The sequence below is a fragment of the Chionomys nivalis genome, chromosome 19 (assembly GCF_950005125.1).
Source record: "Chionomys nivalis chromosome 19, mChiNiv1.1, whole genome shotgun sequence".
Lineage (NCBI taxonomy): Eukaryota > Metazoa > Chordata > Mammalia > Rodentia > Cricetidae > Chionomys > Chionomys nivalis.
In genome coordinates, this window is record NC_080104.1 from 23,319,778 (window position 1) to 23,343,135 (window position 23,358).

The following is a 23,358-nucleotide window of genomic DNA, read 5'->3' on the forward strand; positions in this document are numbered from 1 at the left end:
AAATTAAGATTTTAACAATATTAGTTGCATAAATATATTACTGCACCCCTGGCTTGGTTTCAAATTAAATTGGTTATGTATTATGGCAGTGCACAGTGAAATTATACTTTATGAAAGCTCTTTGTGGCTATTATACACATCCATTATCAGCACAGGATGCAATTTCATTTGGCCTGCAATTTGACATATTAAGCTTAAAAAGGATTTGCTAACTAAATGTTGAAGGAAAAAAAAGGTACTGGATAAGACATAAATTAGTTATGGATGTTAAATGCCATTTTTTTTGAATAACGAGTATAATTATTTTAGTTTCTTTTTTAATTTTTAAAACCGAGATGCTTTTCCTTTCCACAAATAACCCCATTCAAACGTGTTCAAGGACACAAAACTTCAGCTGTGTATAGAAAAACAGTCAACACGTTGGAAAATATTTGTCCTTGACTCTTGAATTATTAATGTTCAAAAGTACATTAAAAGTCTTGATCTCTAACTTCAGTTGCCTTGAAGTTTAAAGACTATGTATTTCACTAGCATGATCCAACAGCTTATGAGAAGACATGAATGCTGTCTTTCCCATATTTCCTATTATTAAGGAAACTAAACATGAAATAAATGTCTGGGTCCTGATCTAATCATTTATTTCTATGAACATTCACAGAAAAGTAAAAATTAACACCAAGTAATGTTTAATGGAGGTTTTTTGTCTGTACTAGAAATCATGTTACCTTGAGTAAATGTTAGATTAATACCATGTTTGTGAATAGGTAAGTTGATTTAGTGATACAGGCATACATTTTGCCCCACACAACACAGTCTTTCATTAGAGGTATTCTAGTGACTAAATTATGACGATATAGAATAGATTGTACTTCCTAATACAGTATACAACAAAGAAATATAAAAGGAGGTCAAATTCACTAATTTGTGCCCAAGCCTAAATATCACATAGTCTTTTTCATGAAAAGCACAGAAACAAAAATCGAATGATTCATTACACTTAGGCATGCAGTTTACAAACATGTGTATATATTTGTATAAAATAAAGCTAAGCTATTTTATCTAGACAGTAAATCATGTTTTAATATGTGTATACAGTCAAACTGAACTAATTATCATGAGCAAAACTTTACTACACTTAACTTTTTCTGAAAATATGATGAAAAGGTTAATAAAACCATTGTAAAAGATGATATTTAAATAAGTTATAGAGTTCTATTTTTAGTTTCTGAATTAACAATGTTTAAAACTAACATGTTTTAAAAACCAATAAAGTATTTTAATTTATACATATTTATCCTAAAGCCCCAAAGTTGGGTGTTTGATGCTGACATTCTGGTTCTTCCTGAGCCCTGAATAATTAATAAGAAAACATCCTTCTATACAGCCAAAATAACTCAAAGGTGTCTCTTTCCCCCCCTTTTAAGTTCTTGTGTATGACATTTGGATCAATCTAATCCCCAAACCCTTCCTTTTTCTGTTGAGTTTAACTGCTCAAACCCCTTATATAAATTTGGAACCAGTTAGTCTTTGAGCAAATGGGAAAAGCATATTGGATGACTACCAAGGAGGTAAGCTCCAAAAAGTAATTCCTTAAACTATCACTTCGTAAATATATAGGTTTGGCTAACGAGACAGAAACAAAGTACATATACTAGATGCTGTGTTTCTATAGTAATTGGCTGATAAATTCAGTCATCATAAGCACCTAGAAGTTAGAAAGACTTTCCTCAATAATAGCTTTTAAAGCTTACAGAGTTTAGATGGAAAGTAAAAGGCTATGGTGTCTCTGGATAAATAAAAATATTCCATGCTCCGGGAATTGCCCTGAATTCAGAGAACTCTGCTGTCATTATAAAACTAGATTTGATTTCTTATGAAGTAAAATAGGTGACTCATTATGGTAAACTATGGAGTAAGGCCACCAGACTGAGTTTAATATTGTGCCTTTGTTGGCCAATCTCTAAAAGGATCCAGGTTCAGTGTAAATGTTTTTCCCCATTCATAACTTTTAAAAACAGTATTCAATTTATTCTCTGCAGATTTTATATATGTTTACAATATCTTGATCATCTCCACCTCCATTTGCTCCATCTAAGGCTCCCCAGTTCCCCTGCCCCAACACATCTCCCTCTGAGTCTCGGTTTTCGTTATCTTTCTTTTAAGAGTTTTGCTCATCAGAAGCACGGAGAAGTTTTGTAGATGATTCTAAAAGTATACAGATCATTTTGCTTCATGATCCTTCATGATCATTTTGCTTCTTCAAAGCAAGACTTACTCATCTGGGAGATTACAAAGTTCTATCCTTTGCCCTTGTAGAAGTGAAAGAGAATGCAGACTCTGTGTTGTTCACCATTGTCGTGAGTGTGTTCCACGTATAAACTGGAGATAGTAAATTTGATGTAGAGCCCAAATATTAGATAGAAAGGGAAGGCATGAGGAAAGAAAACAATTGAGAGCAAGAGAGAAAAGTATGAATAAAGGTTGCAGAGGTGAGCAAAATAGACAAACTAAGGCCAGTCAAGAACACAGCCATCTACTGGCCTGTTTTACCCTTGGAACCCATTTCTGCCCTGATTGTTTCTTAGTTTCATAAGACCTATTTACAGTTTGTTGTAGGTATTAATAGAAGCCATTATCTATCTCAAAAGTTCCAGTTTGGAAGATAAATTTCAGTGTCTGCAGTTGTTTGCATAGCATAGGCAAAATGCTTGGAATAACCCCCCCACAGCACATAAACTGGGAGTGCAGGGTCCTCCTTCTCATTCCAGCATAAGGTAGATGAAAACAGTAGGATCGGAATTCAAGTCTTCCTGGACTATATAGCAAGGAAGAGACTAACCCGAGAAACACGATACAATGCCTCAAGTTAAAAAAACAAAACAAAACCCCAAAAAACAATAACAAGTATCAATAAAGACAAATTCCAAATTCCACATTTATTTTACAAATTCTGTTCCTTAATAGCAACCCCTGTAGCATAGGTCTAGCGCTAACTAGCTTGCCGGGCTAAGAGATGACTGCGTGGGAACTACAGCAGATCACGGGAGCTTCTGTGGACATGTTGGCTCTTACTATGGGAGCCAGTTTTCATGGAATTAAGTTTAAGAAAGTTACTACATGGTTGGTTATGTGTCGGAATAAAGTATTTCACTTTGGCTACAACATTATTTATGTGTTTTTTAAGTGACTTCCGGCAAGGGATTTCTTCTTGAGTGTTTTATGTTAAGTGCCTTCATACACAAGCAGGCAGGAACTGCAGTGGAAATAAGCAGCGCTCCAGTGGTGGTACAGAAGTGCAGCATCCAGGGATGTGCGCAAGAGTCTTAGGAACTCTATCTTGTTTATTTTGCCCATAACATCTCTTTCTTCGTTTTCATTTTCTTACATTCTTTCTTTCTGTCTTCCTTTCTGATTGACTTTGCCAGAAGGAATGAACTTTGCCTCTTTGCTTTTTGGGAGTTTGGGAAATCAACCAGTTTAAAAACTTACTGCTTCAATAAAGAGACTAAATATCGTGAATGACCAGCTTAGACAAGGCAGCTAAGACCCCAAGCAGCAAAGAGCCCGTCAAAAGCTCTACTTTAAACATGATCCTAAGTGCTCAGTGTAGTGAGTCTCATTCTATAGCACTCAGTGCAATAAACAGAGGAAGCATCCAGGCAAGGGAGCCTTGTAGCCACGACTAAATGTATAAGGAAGTACAGATGTTATTTAAAGGCTATTTTTTTTCTTTCTGATTTTTATTAATTAATTAATTTAATTATTAAAGATTTCTGCCTCTTCCCCGCCACCACCTCCCATTCCCTCCCCCTCCCCCAATCAAGTCTTCCTTCCTCCTCAGCCCAAAGAGTAAGCAGGTTTCTCTGCCCTGTGGGAGGTCCAAGGACCACCCACCTCCATCCAGGTCTATTAAGGTGAGCATCCAAACTACCTGGGCTCCCACAAAGCCATTACGTGCAATAGGATCAAGAACCCATTGCCATTGTTCTTCAGTTCTCAGTAGTCCTCTTTGTCCATTATGTTCAGCGAGACCGGCTTTGTCCCATGCTTTTTCAGTCCCCGGCCAGCTGGCCTTGGTGAGTTCCCGATAGATCATCCCCATTGCCTCCGGCAGGCAGGCCCGGGCGGCGGAGGCACTTAAAGGCTATTTTTTAAAACTATCTTCTGCATTGTGGCTGTGTTGCGTCTCAGACATATTTGAAGTTTGCCTCATTTTTCACGATCCTTCAAGCTGTGTTTTCATGCATCAATATTAGAAAATCATCCAGTTATCAAAATGGAATTGCCTGTGGAAACAATGCTCAGGATTGTGAGGGACTCATCTGCCAAGTTCCTCTAAGGAGAGTACGCAGGCAGGGGAAAATGGGGCTTTGTCTGGACATGCTAGGATACACCTTTGGGGTTTGTTAGAGTATTCACAGAGAGCAGACCCATGGAGATGGACTTCTGGGCAAGATTTAAGGACTTAGCAGTTGAAAACTTTGTGGTTTGTATTTTTTATAGCAATGCTGAATCCTTAGTAAAACACTGAGACTCTAGGAAGAGAAGAAAAACAGTTCTTTTCCTGAAACTTAATAGACAGTTGTTAGGACACTAACATAGATACCTTCCATTCGTTCCTTAATTCATTCATTGAGAATTTGTCAAAGTTCTCTTCTGGACAAGACACTGTTTTTAACACACCACTTATCCAGAAACCTTAGATGTGATATCTCATTTAACATTCAAATTGACTCAGGAGGCATTATCATTGTCAGTATCTTCACTGTGATTATCAGGGTCTTCCTTTTTGCGAAGGAGAAAATCAGACTCTGTTTAAGCTCCAATGCCAAGGTTATAAGTGGTATCACGGGGATTCAAACCCCAGTTTGTCTACTCAGACTTGTGTTGCCTGGTGCAGTGTGATTCCGTCTAGCACATTAACAACAAATGTACTCTGCTTCATTGTTCTGCTTTTCACAAAGAACAAAGGACAGATTCAGCCCGAGGCAACAAAACACTGGCATGTCCATCAAATGAAAATGAGATACACTGAAAAATAATGGATTAAAAAGTAGCATATGTACTTTCCTTTCCCTGAGCAGTCTTTATGTTCTAACATCTCCATGAAAAATCCTATTTTAAAATTCTGCCACAGTGGTCTATAGGAATCATTCAGATTATTTCCATAGATAAAACTTTAATTGTCTCCACTTTGGTTACCCACCAGGATAGACTTCTTTCTCAGAAGATGGGGATTAGAATGTTGAAGGCCACAGAGAAAGATACAGACAGTTGGGGCATAATGCTCAGCTGCCACTTCAATGAAAACAGCAGTAGCGGGCAGAACATCCTTTGAACCAGTGAACTCCATCACTTCCATTGCCACCTCCACCAGTAAAATGTGTAAGATGCCCGAGCCCTATGGACACTGTATAAAATTTAGATGAGGAATCTCCTTGTGGTTACAAGTTCTCAAGTAAAGGATCCTCTGTGATGTGGGATGTTCTTCTGTATATGAGTTGCTTTTATTTGCTGATGAATAAAGCTATTTTGGCCAATACAATAAATGGCTTAACCACACCATGTCAGTCATATTGTGGAGAGCATGTGTTATAAAATGACTGTTTTCTCTAACAAGTTAGGACAAAAAATCGTCTTAGTGTTGCCACTTACTGCATGCCATTGCAAATCCTTCTGACCACTGTGCTCTTCCTGTGTTACAAACAATACAGTGTTGAGAAGATGCCCACTGATTACAGCAGTTTCTTTTCAGTATAAAGGCGCGTATGTCCGTGCTCTTTCAGAAAACACACTTACAAATTTCTGTTTTTCTCTACACAGATATTTCAGAATTTTAATCCTATCAGGAATACAAAAGAAGATAAGAGATGGGAAGTTTTTGCCTGTATACTTAAGGAGTAAAGACGAATTTAGAACACACTTAAGGTTAAAGTCCTACTCTTTGTCTAATTCATGAAATTCTGAACAGAACTTCTACACAAAAGGGGGCATTCAATTATAATTCAAGTATAAAATAATAGGAGGCTTGAAAAATGAAGCATTAATATTTTCTCACACTCTCTTTTATTACTTTGAAATAAGAGGCTGATTAAACCTTATAAGAAAATGAGCCAAGACCTCTGAGGAGCTATGGCTCAGTAAGCATCATCTTCCCCATAGTCACACATTCCCTGAGGAACTGTAACCACGGGGAGTACTCTATCTCAATAGGAGTAAAGACATCAGCTTAGAGTGTTAAACGTTCATTTGTGAATACATGCATCCCCCAAAACCTCCACTAAACCCCAGAGCATTTCAAGAACTGCTCTACCACTGAAATTTAGTGATTGAGCAGGAAGCATGAAGTCTTTCTCCTTAAAGGGCTGAAGTCTAGTTTAAGGAATAAGTTCATCCTTTAAGGAAAAAAAACCACAATTCTTAGTATTTCAGATTGTGATAACTGCCACCATGAGGAAGTAACAGATGAGGTTGACAACAGATAGTAGATCATGAAAAGTCACTCTGAACAGGACCGTCTAAGATGGGTTAGCAGAGGGCTCTAAGCTAAGGAGGAAGGAACTGCCCATGTGGGCCCAGGGCCTACCAAAGTCCAGTATGTTCTACAGGCGTTAGAATAATACATAGAAAAGAAAAAAAGAAAGAAAGGACCTTCCGAATAGGAGAAACATGAAAGAGAAGAACTCTTCAGACATCCCAAACCAACAATGATAATAGTATTAATAGTAATAATTGCTATTATATTAATACTAATAGTAATAACATATTAAGAATACAGAGGATTTAGATTGGGTAAAAGGCTCAACATGATCTTGGAAGTTACAAGACATGATCTGGAGGCATAATATTTAGATCATTGAAATTTATATTTATTTATTTATTACAATTAATTAATAAAGTATTGTATGTTATATGAAAATATAAGTTGGATATCTTCATGTTATAACTAACAATTGACATATAGGTAGGAATATGTTTTCCATCATGGAGAATGGGATATAACAACAATATTCAGCAAACAATAACTGCTCACCGATTCTATACAAAGCACAGTTATAGGTTCTGGGAATGTATATGTGAATACTAACAGAAAAGTTCCTGCCCTTGTAATACTGGCATAGGACTTACAGAGAAATTATGATTATTATGAGAAACGATTTACAATCTAAAGTTAAAACTCTTCATACAGAAAATCTTAGTTGCTGTCATCACCTAGAAAGCCCCTGAACTCACCCTGTCTCTGAAGCCAATCAGAGCTGGGGGAAAATTTCTGTCAACTACAAAAGCTCACAACACGTTTAACCAACCACAAAAGAGACCTTAAGAACCAGGGACACTAAAACATTTATAAATCCCACAGACTCTAGGGCCATTTGATATGTATATAAAATAAAAAATAAAATTTGGCAGATGAATGTTTAGATATCATAAAGTTAAATTAGAAAAAAAGAAGTATCTTCTAAAAATCAATGGAGCTTTGGCCAATAAATGCATGCAGAAGAAAACTCCCTCCATGAGACACCAATTGCCGCTGAAGGCCTTATGCGAGCTCATTACCATCACACTCCAGAAGGCAACTGTGGTAGATGTTCCTAAATTACACAGCTCCTTGTTTTGTTTAGTTATAATATTGGCCTAGAAGGATAACATCTTTTTCCTCATTGTAAAGTGTGCACCAAGCATATTGCTTAAAATTTTTTTTTCAATACAAAGGGTAGCAAATTTTAGTAGTAACTTTAAAGTTTTCTAGGGGAATGGACTAAGGTCAGAGGAAATGGACTATTGTCTTCATAGTTCCATATCCAGTCAGTATTAGAACCCATAACTGCCTCTGTTTGTGTATTACAAAATAAAGACCCCATTATTTGCCAGATACCAAATATATATAACATAGAATCACATTACTAATTTAGGAAAGTTATTTTACTTGATTTTATTTTGAGAGATTATCAGAGAACTTTAGTGATGAACTGACTTGCAGAAGGTCTGCTTGTCATGTAATTTTGTAATCCACGTGTCAAGCTATAATGCCAGCACATTCTATTTTATTGATTTATTTTTTATTATTATTAATTTTCAATCAGGCATGGTCTTTCTATGGTAGATCAGGCTGGTGTCAAGTTCTCAATCACCTTGCTTCAAAGCCTGGTGTTCTGAGATGACAAAAGTGTGCCCTTATTCCTTCCTAATCAACATCTGTGAAAAGATAAAGAAGGGCATCCCCCACCTTCATGAACAGAGTGTTCATTTCTATTCTGGGACTGTTTTTCAGTTTGAAAATTCTGGTCAAAGCCTCTTACTGAGTAAAGGGGATTTTGGTGATGGAGAAGAGGACAAAGTCAGCACAGATTTGTTGGAATAGCCAAATAAACTTGAGTTTTTGAAAGCAGGAAAGGCCATGACAACAGGAAAAAAAATGAAAATAAATTGTTAAGAGGGACTTGTTGCCTCTGTTTTTACATGGCTACCATTACAGAGACAGAACACTATTGTCATAGAGATAAGCAATTATTGCCATAGAAACAGCTGAAACAGGATTAGTTTAATAGTGGCACAGACATTTGAGCCCTTTTAGTTGAAGAGCAAAACTGCAAAGAATACGGCACTTTTACTAACTCTAAATCCTTACAACATTGCACAAATCAGAAGAGACCAGAACATTTTAAAAACTCAAGTCTTTCTTTCAGGAAGCTTTAGAGTTTAATCTTTCCATTTATACTCACAAGTGTGAATCTAGCAGAATTTACAGGAATTTATCTTAAACAACAAGAAAGCACCCACCACGGGAAAAGCTAGACGTTCTCCATGGAAACAAAAAGCCATTCCATGTCCCAGATGGCCCTGCTCTTCACTCCCATGTCAGAAAGCTTGTCCCTGGCTGAAGGCGTTAACAGGTCTCCCGAATGAAGATCAAAGCAACTACTCAGTCCTGCAAAGCCCCTCTTCCTATATCCCTAGATGACTAATACTCATCAACAACTTCATTGCAGGTACAAAAAAAAAAAACTGAATTGAACACATTTGTCACTAGGTATATGTGGCAATACCTGAGAAATTTAAGAATTCTCCTATATTCTATAAGAAAATTTAATTTTGAGTTTCTGGTTCTCAAGTAAATGATAATTACCCTGAACACTTAAATATAAAGTCCACCTTCACCATCTCTTTTACATGCAATGCTTCCTATGAGCTGTGCATTTTTTCTTCATAAGCGTGTATGTCTTTGGTGGGAAATATGGAAGTTTTCATTTTCTTTCCCTATATGTTTCTCAGAGCGCTTACAAATTATTAGGTATTTTATATGGCTAATGCTGTAAACTGCAGTTTGCTACCCTTAAGTTTAGAGATTAAGAGGATTATCTCAGTGTGGATACGTGCACAAAAATGTATTCAATAAAGTACAAAAGCCAATGTGAAGCTTCATCGCTTCAAGACAACTATTCTTAGAGTATAGAAGCTCATTGAGATGTATAGATTTTAAATCTGGTTAATTTTAGTATATAATGATTAATTTAATTGCAAGATTAAAAATTAAAGAATAAATAAATACAAAAAATAGTAATCAGTAGAGACAAAGAATTGTTCCTATAGCAACACATTCTCTGCTGGATTGTAACTCTAGGAATGAGGAATGAATGAGTAACATGTTCATAACATTTCCTTGGCTAAGATAGGTTATAAAATATTTATAACAAGGATAATATAGTTATTCTTTAATATGTATAATTAGGCAGAAAACAGGTTTTTAATGGAATACGCATTTATGAAGACTGTTAGTACAAAAGAGAACAAATGGTCAGGAATAATTCAACAAAACAGAATATAGTGTTAGTTTCCCAAGAGTCATAATACAAGTCCTTAACAAAGAGAGTGACTTAGAGGGTGACTGGCTGTACAAAATAATGAAACACATCTTCTTCAACTTTCAATTACCAAGATGAAAAAGGAAAAATCATTCTTTCTGAAGGCCAATCGGTGATACAGGATGAATCATGTGAGTGCCATCCACATTCACAAGGCTATCAAGACAAATAACACCATGAATACCTGGACACCATAAATTTAGGACCCAAACTTTTGTTGGAAAAGCATAAGGAATGAGGAGGAAATAGAAACATTTTCTATCCACTACACCCAGACGAGACTTTTGAAAATAGATTTTTTTTTTGAACAACAGTTTCTATCTGACATTTTGTAAGCTGTCATTAAAATTGTGTACTCAAATGATGTGGACCTAAAGTACCTCTAAAAAGAAATTCCAACGCCGGGCGGTGGTGGCGCATGCCTTTAATCCCAGCATTCGGGAGGCAGAGGCAGGTGGATCTCTGTGAGTTCGAGACCAGACTGGTCTACAAGAGCTAGTTCCAGGACAGGCTCCAAAACCACAGAGAAACCCTGTCTCGAAAAACTAAAAAAAAAAAAAAAGAAAAAGAAAAAGAAAAAAGAAATTCTGAAACTTTTTATTATTTCTTAGTGACAAGACAAATGAGAAAAAAGGGGTAAAAGTTATTAAATAGAGATTCAGAAATAATTATATACAACAGAGAAGTTGTTCAGATTAGAAGTTGGGATAATGTCAGATATAACAGAAAAACTTGGGAGATTTGGGTTATTTAAAACATGGCTTATGTCATCTAACTGACAGCCTAATCTGAGGCACAGTTTTGTGGAATCATGTTGATGACTATTTCCATTCTGGCTCTTGCCCAAGGATTTAAATGATGCAATGGTGTAGGGTAGTGATGGCTTCCATGGGAAAAATTGATTAGTTTCCCTGAAAACACATAGAATAGACAGTAAGAGTAAGGACTCGTATGTAAATGAGACAAATCAACACACACACACACACACACACACTGCCATCTAAATTTTAGAGACACTTGAATAGTGACATGATAGATTTCTAACTTTAACTGTCCTAGATATGCTACAGGGAAATATCCCTGCATGTTTATTTTGTGTCTCTTGTTTTTTTCTGAGACTATCTTGAATACCTAGTCTCATGAGATCTCCCTACATTAGCATCCATGATCTCCCTGCATTAGCATATACAATCATTGCTACCGTGGACATAACACCCTGTCCTGCTAAGAACTTCCTCTTTCATTCACAACCCATCCAACTGTCATGATAACTTCGTATCATTTCCAGTATCACCTACCCCAAGCCCCTGCATCTTTTTACTGCTCTCAGCTACATTGCTCACATCTCATATAGATTATTGTTTTCCATTTTGTAGTTATAGTAATCTAGTAAAAGACTAAACATATCAGATTATGCCTTTTTTTTTTTTTGCTCAAATTTAGGTCTTCAGCCAAATGTATTCCAAATCTCCTCTCATGTCATATCATATCATGTGTCACGGTCACACTTCAGTCACGTCCACATTCTTGGAGTTCTCCCATTTCTCCAGTGTAAAGCACTTGTGTGCACTACGGTCTTTATATACTGCTTTTGTTCTACTTGAAGTGTTTTGTCCACACATGCAATGGCAGTTCAGGTACTCAAGGTCTTTCTGCCATTTCAAATATCACTGGTCAGATGCCTTTCCAGACCTTCATGAAATGGGATCCCTGTCTTCACTCAATATTTCTAAACCTGGTAGACTGCTTTATTTCTCTTCACAGCAATTAAAACCATTGAGCATATTGGATGATATTTATTTGACATGTGTCTTATTAATATGAAACAGAAATTTCACAATTCTACAAGAGCAAGAGCCTTGTCAGATTCATTCATTGCCAAAGCCTTAGAATGAAAAACAGAAAATGACATGCCCTTAATGAGAGATGGAGACAATATCAAGTGAATTAAACATGTGAATCATTACCCACCAACTGTACAGGCCCTAGTACACACTTTAAATTGGAGATCTTAGCTAGGTGTACAAGATCCCATCCATAAGGCCCTCCCTGCTTGTTTGTGTTGCTTGTGCCAAGAAAAGTTGAAATGACTTTTTGCATTAAACTAGCCACAATTTCTACCCCCCAGACATTTGGAATAAGTGGATCAGTAAATATTGTGTGATTTAAATGAAAAAAAAAAAAAGAACTTATCAAAGAACTCATAGTGCTGTATATCATTCCAAGTCTTTTCTTCCAAACACTAGAACTATCTTCTCAATAGAAAGTGTATGATGAAACTATATAAAGAAACCAGAACTTTAATTTTTTCTGACTTAACAAAAATTACTCATTTATTTCATGTGTCTCTCTCAAGACTTGTAGAGGGCTAGAAGGTGGGAGAGAACCTTACACATTCAGCACCTAGTCTAGCTAACTGAACTGACATCAGTAATACAAAATTAAAAAAAAAAGATGCAAATTTCTCTATTTGGGGATTTGGGGTCCACATGTGTCTTGTTTTTTAAGAAAGGAAGTGAAACAAGTGATGGGGATGTGTGAAGAACAATGTGAAGCAGTGAGAGGAGGGAAATAAGTTTCCCAGGAGAAGCTAGGACTTGCCCACAGCTACAGCGTCGGGTTGAAATGCTGTTGCTCCTCAACTGAAGACAAGATGTGATACTAAAGCAGTCATAAAGTACATAGTGAGTTATAGAAATTACACAGATTTTATGCTGATAAAAAGACATCATGGGAAAAAAAGGAGATGCTGTAAATGGATGTCTTTATTTGTATTCAATTAAAAAAATATCGAGCACAAATGCTCATTCTAAGAAACCCAGTAGTATATACTTCTAAATCAAGAATAAACTGTGATGCTTAACTTCACAAAGGAAAAATATACTCACTTTAGTGCATCTGAGACACCCACTTTATTGGTGTGCTGAGGAAGAAAAGGAGCTATATTCTCAAGAATAACATTTGAAATTTTTTACAGTTGAAAATTCTAACATACGGTATTTGAAGATATTATCAGCCTAAAAACCATTCCCTGTTTGTCTGATATTGTCAACATTGAATAATTCCTGAGAACCGTTGTGAGACAGTAGTATGTGGGTGGAGCAGCATACATCTGTGCAAAGTAAATCCTTGCAGACAGCTGACTCAAACTCTAAGGGATATGGCCACTAAAGTGTTGTGGAATATTAGTTTAAGATGTGTGGCATTTGTTTATGCTGTGGAATATTATTTTTAGTGATACAAAGATGTATTGTATTCTTTTATGTTGCATTTGTTTAACCCTGTAAAGCTGTATTACTTTGCCTGCCTAAAATACCTGGTTGGTCTCGTAAAGTGTTGAATGGCCAATAGCTAAGCAGAAGAGGGAAATAGGCAGGGTTGGAATGCAGAAAGAATAACTAGGAGGAGAAATCCATAAGAAGAGAGAGGCAGGAAAGGAGGATCGAGAAAATAAGGATAAGAAGAGGCCAGGGACCAACACCCAGCCATATAGTTAGCTAGGAAGTATGAAGAAAAGAAAGATACATAGAATAAAGAAAGGTGAAAAGCTCAGAGGCAAAACATAGCTAAAGAGAAACAAGATAATCTACATTACAAAAGCTGGTGAGGAACAAGTTAAGTTCTGGCTTGGCATTCTTAAGAAAGAAGAAGGCTCATGTATTTATTGGGAGCTGGGTGGTGGGACAGAGAGGGGGCAGGGAGAAAACAAGTACACCGAAGCCACCCAGGCCATGGAAACTTAACTCTGCTCACTGTCTATACTTTTCTTTACAATGTTCATGTTATCCTATCAACAATTACATACTTTACAAAGTTCTAAACTCTAAGCTTAATCCCAGCACTCGGGAGGCAGAGGCAGGCGGATCTCTGTGAGTTCAAGGCCAGCCTGGTCTAGAAGAGCTAGTTCCAGGACAGGAACCAAAAGCTATGGAGAAACCCTGTCTCGAAAAAAAAAAAACAACAAGAACAAAAAAAAAACTCTAAGCTTTAGAAGTAGGTATTAATAGACGTATTATTTCAAAATGTCCTTTGTCCTGTTGTTTACTAGACAGTGACTCAACTGTTTTCTTTTTCAGAGAACTCTTACACAAACTACCTCTAAGCATTCATCCTCTTTCACACGCCCTGATTGTTTTCAGGGTAGGCATCACCTTACTTTCCCTTTGCTTTGTATCATGCTGCCGTCTTCATCACTGTAAACATGTAAACATGCACACACCTCAACAGTTAAATAATGGTCAGATGTAGTTGATCACAATCTATGCTTATTGATTTGACTTCTGTACTAAAATTCAAGATCCTATTTTTGGTTGTCACTTGGGGATTGCCCTTTTCTAAATATCAATATGTGAGAGATAGGTTCAAATGTTGTTAGGATAAATATGACATTAATCCTTCCTTCTCTCCCACAACACTATCAGTTATGGGGTTCCATCCATTCTAAACTTAGGGAGAATCTGAAATTCATGCTTACATTTAGTTTTTATTCATACTAACTATTACAAATTCAGTTCTTCATTATGTCATGCATTGATTGTAGTTAAGAGCTTTTTATCTCGATTTACACTAATTATGTCTGAAGTCTTTCCCAATAGCTACAACTCTATTTTCTGCTATAGCATCCTTCCTACAAGAGCAGGATTCACAGTGAATGTCTGTGCACCATATGCATGAGGATGCCAACATAGTCCCGAAGAGGGCATTAATCCTCTTAAGCTGAAGGTATAAATAAAGAACTAAATATTTTAAAGATAGCCAGTTACCTCCTTATCATCTTTGATAAGAAAACAATGGTGTGAAATGTAACCATTTGCTTGCTAATCACTTCCTTTCATCTTAAGCAAATTTTTAGAATCCAGCATAAATGAACAAATGTTCATTTCTCCAAAAATAGTTCATAGCCTTTAAATCATATATTTCCAGTATTTGGTTCATGTGCCAAGTGAAAAGCATGATAATTGTTATGTATTTCATATAACTTAAAATTTTCTCATATATGGAATCTTTGTCTGCACTTACATCTCTGCACAGATGTGTGCCTGGCACCCAAAGAAGCCAGCCAAGGTCTGTGGAGTTCCAAAGATACAATTCTATTCACCTGTCTGATGGTCAGAGAGAACAGCTATGGCTACACACCCTGACTTAGGATGTAGTTACTTGGTGTTTTGGACATCAAGATGGCCTGTAGAGGTGTATCCTCTCCACTCTGACCAAGGTCAGAGAATTCAAGCATACTTCTGTTTTTTCTTTTGAATTTGGAGGTTTGGCCTACAGAATGACTGCCTTCAAGATACGTGGTCTAGGGTGGGTTTACTTCCTAAACAACAGAATTCTTGTCTCAAGAAATAATAAAGGATTGAAGCAAGTAACTATTCTGGTTGTCCTTTGTATCATGTTAAGACAGTAATTTGCCTTCTTCCCTCATTTTTGTATTGAGGTATAAAAGTGTATGGAATATTAAACACAGGACACACTCAGTACTCAGAACTCAGAAGTCAGAATTCAGCATTTGGGATATTCTGAGTTGCCCTTCCAGGACTATCCTATGCTTCTGTTTGTTATGCTCACTCACATATTCATTCTCTTTACTTATTTTTCTAATCCCCATGCCTCCTCCATGGTAAGTGGTATCTTTGTTGTAGCTGGTCTCTGACAAAGGTCATTAGATCCCCTTGGACTATAGTTACAGACAGTTGAGATCCACCATGTGGGGCTGGGGAATTGAAGCCAGGTCCTTTAGAAAAACAGCTCATACTGCTGAGTCCTCTCCCTAGTTCCCTATGCAATTACTTTTTGCTCTCCAAACATATTTGTTTGCTGGTTAAAACTCTGTTTACCTTTTAAATTGTGGGTCATTGTCTTGCTCTGAGTTAGGGCTGTACTAGAATTCACAATTCTCTTGCTTCGGTTTCTGACTGCTGGGATGGCAGATGAGCATCACAATATCTGAATCGATTCATTTGTATTAGTGACATCAACAAAAGGCTTTGCAATAATTTCATTTTGTAGTTGAACATAATCCATTGGCTAACAACAAATAACACATCACTGACCTTTGGATTCAGCTCAATGAATGCCTATTTAGTTCTACTGTGGGACAATGGTCTTGTATTCTGTAAAGATTTGTCACTTGTATTGGTTTAATAAAGTGCTGATTGGCCAGTAATCCGGCAGGAAGTATAGGTGGGCCGACTAGGACAGGAGCATACTGGGAAGAGGAAAGGTTCAGTCTGCTGTTGTCACCCAAACACAGAAGAAGCAAGCTGAGAATGCCTCGCTGATAAAAGGTATCAAGCCACATGGCTAACACAGACAAGAATTATGGGTTAATTTAAGATGTAGCGTTAAGAGGAAGCCTCAACTAATAGGCCAACCAGTTTAAAATTAATGTAGGCTTCTGTGTGTTTCTTTGGAACTGAACGACTGTGGGACCAGGCAGGACAGACCTCTGTCAACATAGTTCTAAGTATAAATCTAAAACAATTAGACTAGTCTTGTGAATGCTTCAACAACAAATACATTGAAATTGGAACGATGCAGAGATTAGCATGCCCCCCCCCAAGCAAGGATGACATGAAAATTTGTGAACACTTTCATAGCAAAAATAAATAAATATGTTAATCTTGACAAGGTGAATAAATATAATATGATACATGGAGTTACTGTGAAAAATACATCTGAAATGAGTGTTGAGTAGACACATAAGAGTTCCTGGTTCAGAGGGACTCCAGCTTTACTCCATTTGGCTTAACTCTTTTTTGGAGAACTATTTTTCCAAATGCCATATTAAATTTCTTGATATTATATATCTTTTGAAAAACTGACTATTTCTGGACATTCTCCTTATAGTCTCTTATTCATGCAAGTTTTAACAAAAAGTAAATCTTCATTTACTAGAAAGTGATACACATGGAGACATTTTTAAATTAAAGATGTGTTGAAACTTTTTACTTGACCAGTTTTGGAAGAAAATTATTGGAAGATATATTGGTATCCCTACCAAATTAATTGGACCACAGACCTTCTTAACTTGATGAATTAAAATTATAATCTTAAGCATAACTTATTATCTTCAATCTTAAGACTATTTTAAGACTATCAGGGGGTAAGGAAGAGGAATTATGAGAGCCAGAGGCATTGAGGATACTGGGAGAGCATGGCCCACAGAATCAGCTAAGCAGAGCTCACTGTGAGTGGGGGCAGCTAACAGAGATCAAAGTGGCAATTTTGGAGCCTGAATAGGTCTGTACTAGGTCTTATGAATATACGTTATAGCCCTTGGCTTGGTGTTTGGTGAGGACTTCTGACAGTGGGAGTGGGCGGGGCTCTGATTCCTTGGCATGCTCTGGGATCCTTTTTTCCCTACTGGGTTGTATTGTCCAGCCTTTATGTAAGGGTTTGTGCCTAGTCATATTGTAACTTGTGCTGTGTTTGATTGATGTCCCTGGGAGGCCTGCTCTTTTATAAAGGAAAAGAGGTGGTATGTGAGTAGAGGGGAAGAAGGGAGGGGAAACTGTAGTCAGGCTATATTGAATGAGATAAGAATAAATAAAATGAAAAAAGGAAGACTACCATTCTCAAAAGTGACATCTTAGGAGTCAGTTACATTATGGGTTCTAAGCTCAGGTCCATCATTCCAGTACATTCTGCAATTATCCATCAGTGAATTGTGCAAATTGATGCTAGTACCTTGGGAATTCCTATTTGTACAGAATAGTTCCAAGTTCCAACCACCAAGCTATACCAAGGTCTTAGGCAGTGCTTGGAGGCAAATCAGGAATATGTAAGATCTCTTTTCAGTGGTCAGTCATTGATATTGTTTGGGATTTTTATTCATAGAATATAAGCTTTAGATTATGAATAATGAGACTATATAAGAATTCAAAACAGCTGAATATTCATACTATTCTTATGCAAGATTAAAGGCAATTCAGTTTAGTGGCATAAAGGATGACAAATATAGTGAACACATCTTATTGCAAATGAGTTATACAAAATAATCAAACATATAACAATAGTTAAAATGAAGGTAAGGAATAAATATTTATTTATGATGCTTAAGTTATGGACAAAATATTCTGTAGCTAATAATAATAATTCTACAGGTAATTTGATATGCTATTATTCTGAAATATGTTAATCCAAAATTTAAACATATTTGATTCTGAAATATGTTTTGGTTCCTCTATATAATTTTAAAATACATTCCCCAAACCTGTCTGATATTGATCTGGTAATATATTTTATTATTTTATCTTTGAAACATCTTTATACCAAACAGACAGGCCTCAAACACCTCAGTTAAGTGTTGAAATTAGTAATAATAATAACCCTGATTTATCCTGAGCTCCATTGCCTTTATGTGAAGAAAATTGTAACATGCTGAATAAAAGAAAATCTTTCTTAATCACAGTAAAATTAAGACAGGAAGCTTTAAGCAAATAACAAAACTGTAAATCTTCATTAAATCAATTTGTGTAATAATCAAGAAGACAATTTCTTTGTTCTTTACCGATTTTCATCTGCAAAGAGAAATATGCCATTTGCACAATACAATTATTGTTGGCTCAGTAGGAAACACTGTATGTGTGGGTTGTTCCTCTACAGACTCTCATGTAATGCTACAATAACAGCAACTTTTGTGTGTGCTTATGATTTTATAATCTACTGAAGTGATCTGAGCAATCCATTGTGCCATGGAAAGTGTTTTAAAAAAACACTGCAGTAGCATGCCTACTCATGGGGACACAGTAGTGTGTCCTCCAGAAACATTCTGGAATGTTCCATACAAATCTATAACATGTTCAGGATACTTTGCAACTCAATAGCCTAGAACAATGCATACATGATAATGAAGCTTCATTTTCCCCAAATTATTGATGTCTAATATTACAAATTATATTTGATAGATATCAAGGAATGCTTGGTAAATGTAAAAATAAGCATGCTTTACAGAAGCGTGTGAAGAAACACACGATAGCCTATGAACACTAAAACAAGTGTCTGAAGAGGGAAACATGTATGTATACATATGTATCTTCATAAGTATGTAATGCGTGATTCATTTCTACTGAAATATTCACTCCTGGGTGAAAGAGGGACTGTTGTTATAAGACTTGGGATGCCAATGAAACCTATAGGGCTAAAGAAGCTCAGAACCTTACAAGATTCAGGACATCCAGAAAGTCAAGCCTCTGCATAGGGTACACATGCAGTAGACAATTGCTGCAGGTAGGTATATTCACCCTTGGAGGCATCTTTATGTTCGGCAGTGTTCCAGAAATGTGTAGGAGGAGGGCCCACTTTTCATCCCTGCTGCCTGGCTACCTTAACCCCCAAATAACCACATAGAAACTGTATTAATTTAATCACTGCTTGGCCTGTTAGCTCTACCTTCTTATTGGCTAACTCTTATATTATTTAACCCATTTCTATTAATCTGTGTATCACCATGTGGCAGTGGCTTACCAGGTAAAATTCCCAGTGTCTGTCTCTGGCAGCTCTATGGCATCTCTCTGTCTTTTTCCTCCCAGCATTCTGTTTAGTTTTCTCCACCTAGCTCAGTTCCTCTCCAGCTCTGCTATAGACCCAAGCAGTTCCTTTATTAACCACTGAAAGCAACACATAGACAGAAGGACCTCCTACACCAGAAATGGAACTTTCATGAGCTTGATTCACAATGTGGTGGGCTTCTCAGTAATGTAGGAGCCTTTGATGATCTTCTAAATAACCAAATAACCACTCACCCATGTTCTTGTAAGTAAGCCCAGTAAACACAGTAGTTTACAAAGCTGTACTTCCATGGAATATTTTTTAAGTCTGTCATTGGTGCCCTGTCTCAGTTCAACAGACATTTGTTTACATGTTTTCAGGAAAAGCTGCGTAACACAACTGCAGTCTGAACAAGGTTCACAGAATTAAAGATGCCTTTGTGAAGAGCAGTTGCATGGCTCCTAAACTAGGTGATAAAGCAGTACCTAGGACTGAAATGTTTGGGGACAATTCCAAAATGGCTACCTTACCCCATATGATATGAGGTATATGTCTCTTTGCTGTAGTGACAGGTATGTGCCCCTTGCTATGCAATTGCATTCAGTTGGCTTATACTAAGACACCTGAGAGTAGAGAATCCTGAAATGTGGAGAGTCCCTGGTGCTATCTTGTAGTATTGTGGTTTTCATGAAGAATGGGATATCCTCTAAATGACCTATAAACTAGAAAATTTAGCCAGGCGGTGGTGGCGCATGTCTTTAATCCCAGCACTTGGGAGGCAGAGGCAGGCAGATCTCTGTGAGTTCGAGACCAGCCTGGTCTACAAGAGCTAGTTCCAGGACAGGCTCCAAAATCACAGAGAAACCCTGTCTCGAAAAACCAAAAAAAAGTAAATAAATAAACTAGAAAATTTATCATAATCCCTGGAGATATCACACAGGAGATGGGATTATTAGTGGTCTGTGGTAGCAACTGCACAGCACTTTCTCTGGGTGATAACATTTGTAACTTGGGCTCATGTTTCTGCCTACAAAGAACTTGTATACACAAGGAAGGTAGTGCAAATGGGAAGTGCACATGGAGACACTATTTTCTGCAGTAGTCTCTGGTTCAGAGGGAAAAATATTGAGAACAGAGAATGAGTTGGAATTGTTGACTTGCTGTTTCCTGCTGCCAGCTATATGTAAGGGAAAAAAGTACACGTTACATCTGCACTAAAAAGTCCTTTGTGGGCTCTCTAAACATAGAACCTTGGGAAGACTCAGATAGAGATGGAGACAAAAGTGATAGAAAATATTTCTTAAGTATGGCCTTTAATACAGAAAAGGAAAATTCATGATCTAATGCACAGATGTAGGTCTTACTAATCGTTCAGTATAAGGAGCCATGGTAATTGTTTGGGTTCTGAAAGGCTTTTGAACAAGAAATGAATGGTTTTAGAGTTTGGCTCACATAGTTGTGAGACATAGCTGCAGATGGGATCAGTCAGAATGCCATGGAATAGAGAAACTGAATAATTCAACTAACTACTCATGCCTTCCTGAGACAAAGGCTGAATAATCAAAGGCAGTGTGGAGAAATTAGTCCCTGATAGACAAGCTCATAAAAGCCATTAGGGAAAGTTAGCTATTGCCAGCTGAGATCACCAAAAGTACTAGGGACTGATTAATTATAGGGAAAAAAGTTAGTGTGGAAAATGTGCATTTTACAGGGGGTTTGATGCCTAGCTCACCTAGTTTGATAGAAATGTGATCTTAGGAGAATAAAGAAATTACTTCATCAGTGCCCTTGAGACTTGCATGATGCTTCAAGTTTTTCTAAATATCATGATGAAGGCTTTAGTATATCTGGATGATTTAAACTCACATTTAAGCTGAGTTTATAAGGCACAAAAGCACTCAGGGGGAGATGAAAGAATTTGTAAAGACATAAAAAGAGAAACAGATAATGGATCCTCAAAGCTACTCAAAAATAAATGTGACAAGATTTTATTGAACTGGTGTTTCCAAATATAAAATATACGTAATATGGATGTTTTAAAGGGACAGTTGAGTTGTCATTAGTGACGGATGGACAGTTTGAAGCCATGGTCCAATGCCTAGAGTCTCTCAGACTCCAGAATACAAGTCCAGCTATGGGAGGAAAAACCTAGATCATAGCTTTTCTCTACCTTAGTCCTTAGGTATGTCAAGCAATATGAGCCATCTATACCATGACCATCATGGGTAGAAAGATGTCATAGTTGTGCCCCAGAGTGATAAAGCTGAGGGGTTGTTAGTGGAAAGTGACTTTGGATCATGGATTCCTAGATGTGAACTCATCCACACCACTGGGTCTAACATTGTTCTTACAATAAAACAGTCAATATTAGTGATGCTTCATTGGATCTAGAATTTCTTTTTTACTTTCTTCCTTCCAAATCCACAAATTCATTCATATTTGTTTAAAATGACAGTAGTCAATATGAAATCCTGTCCACACTCTATAAAACATTTTATTAATATAATGCTAACCTCTGAGTGTTTTACAAATCTGGAACATCTTAGAATAACAGTAAAGACAACAATGAAAGAGTCTGTAAACAGAAGCACTGTATTGTTGGAAAATGTCACTCACAGGGGCCATGAGGTCACTGAGGGAAGATCTCACTCCTAGCAGTATCCATAAGCCATGATAGTTATTGAGATGAATGTTGGTTGCATACCAGAATGGTTAGACATCCAAATCACCTTCTTCAGATTTCAAGCAACATCAAGGAGGAGGGGATAGAAGCAGTGTAAGAGGCAGGGGAAGAAATTTTAAGTAGGCATTTGTGTCACATTAAAACATTCCCTCATGGAGGGTGAGAGGGAAGCGAGCAAGGGAGCTCATAAGCTTTAGGTAGCTAATGTAACCGCTACAAAGCTCAGGAAGCTGAGAAAGTTACCAGACACAAAAGCCTTGCCTTCAGGTTATGCTTATTAGTAAACAATTGGGGAGAGAGGAGACCTTTGGGTGGAATTGTGTGTAGTTTGGGTAGGAAACTAGGCAAGGTGCTTTTGTAAATTGTCATCTACACAGGGGTAGGTCATTCAGTGAGGCAGCAGCCTTTGGATTAGCCAGGCTCTTATAAGTAATCCCTTATGTAGGCTCTTAGAAGTAGATCTAGGAAACATACTCGTTACCCAGATTGGATTTGGATAACATAATATTGCTTTGTTCTGCAGTGAGTGCCCTACCTTGGGTGAGCAGATGTTTTCTCATCTCTCCCTAAGGAAAGTCATGTCATGGTATTATTTAAACAGAGTTACACACTTAATGTACACGGGACTTGGTCTACCTAACACACAGCCATTGGATTTCCACAGTGTCTGCCTCCACATACACCTAAAGCCTTGAATAAAGACATGACATTTGAAAATGTGTGCTGCAAACTCTGGCATTTAATTTCAGTAAAATTTCGAGTAATACTCCTATTTCTTACCTACATTTCCAGTCATTAGGTATGAGTTTTGAAAGTCCATCATCCCCAATCCAACAATGTGTATAAAATCTTCAATCACCTGCATTAACTCTATTGAGCCTGGATAAATCTGGAAAAAATAAGTGCAAGTTATACTAGATGAAAAGACCACATAAAGGAATATAGAACGAGAAAGCACGACATCCTTACATAATGAAAACACTATTGAGTTCTGCTTCATTTGGAGAAATGTCTACAACTGGAATCATCTGCTAGCTTTTAAATTAATAGTTGATTCTGATACCAGATGTCACACAGCCAGAGCTTTGGAAGTGACATGATACACTAATTAATCTATGCAGAAGCTCAAGAAAACTTAAAATGTCTTGTAGATTGTCCACACACAAATATCATCATTTTATTTTTCATAAAACCCATGGATTAATAATAACACACTGAAATTGGATTTATCGGTTTTAGCTTAATATCTATATGGAGAACACGAGAAGAAAAATACGAATATTACTGCTATCATGAAGACATTTAAAAATAGTAAATCCT

The 23,358-nt window shown here is 37.0% G+C and overlaps 1 protein-coding gene across 5 annotated transcripts in view; it reads right to left on the reverse strand.

Annotated features, from left to right (window-relative positions):
- The window catches only part of Adgrb3 (adhesion G protein-coupled receptor B3), a 721,645-nt gene that overhangs the window by 338,255 nt on the left and 360,032 nt on the right, over positions 1–23,358 (reverse strand). For all 5 annotated transcript variants that reach the window (XM_057752036.1, XM_057752035.1, XM_057752037.1 and 2 more), the window contains one exon: positions 22,819–22,927. In XM_057752036.1, the coding sequence (XP_057608019.1) occupies positions 22,819–22,927 (109 nt within the window). The remainder of the gene's footprint in view (positions 1–22,818; positions 22,928–23,358) is intronic.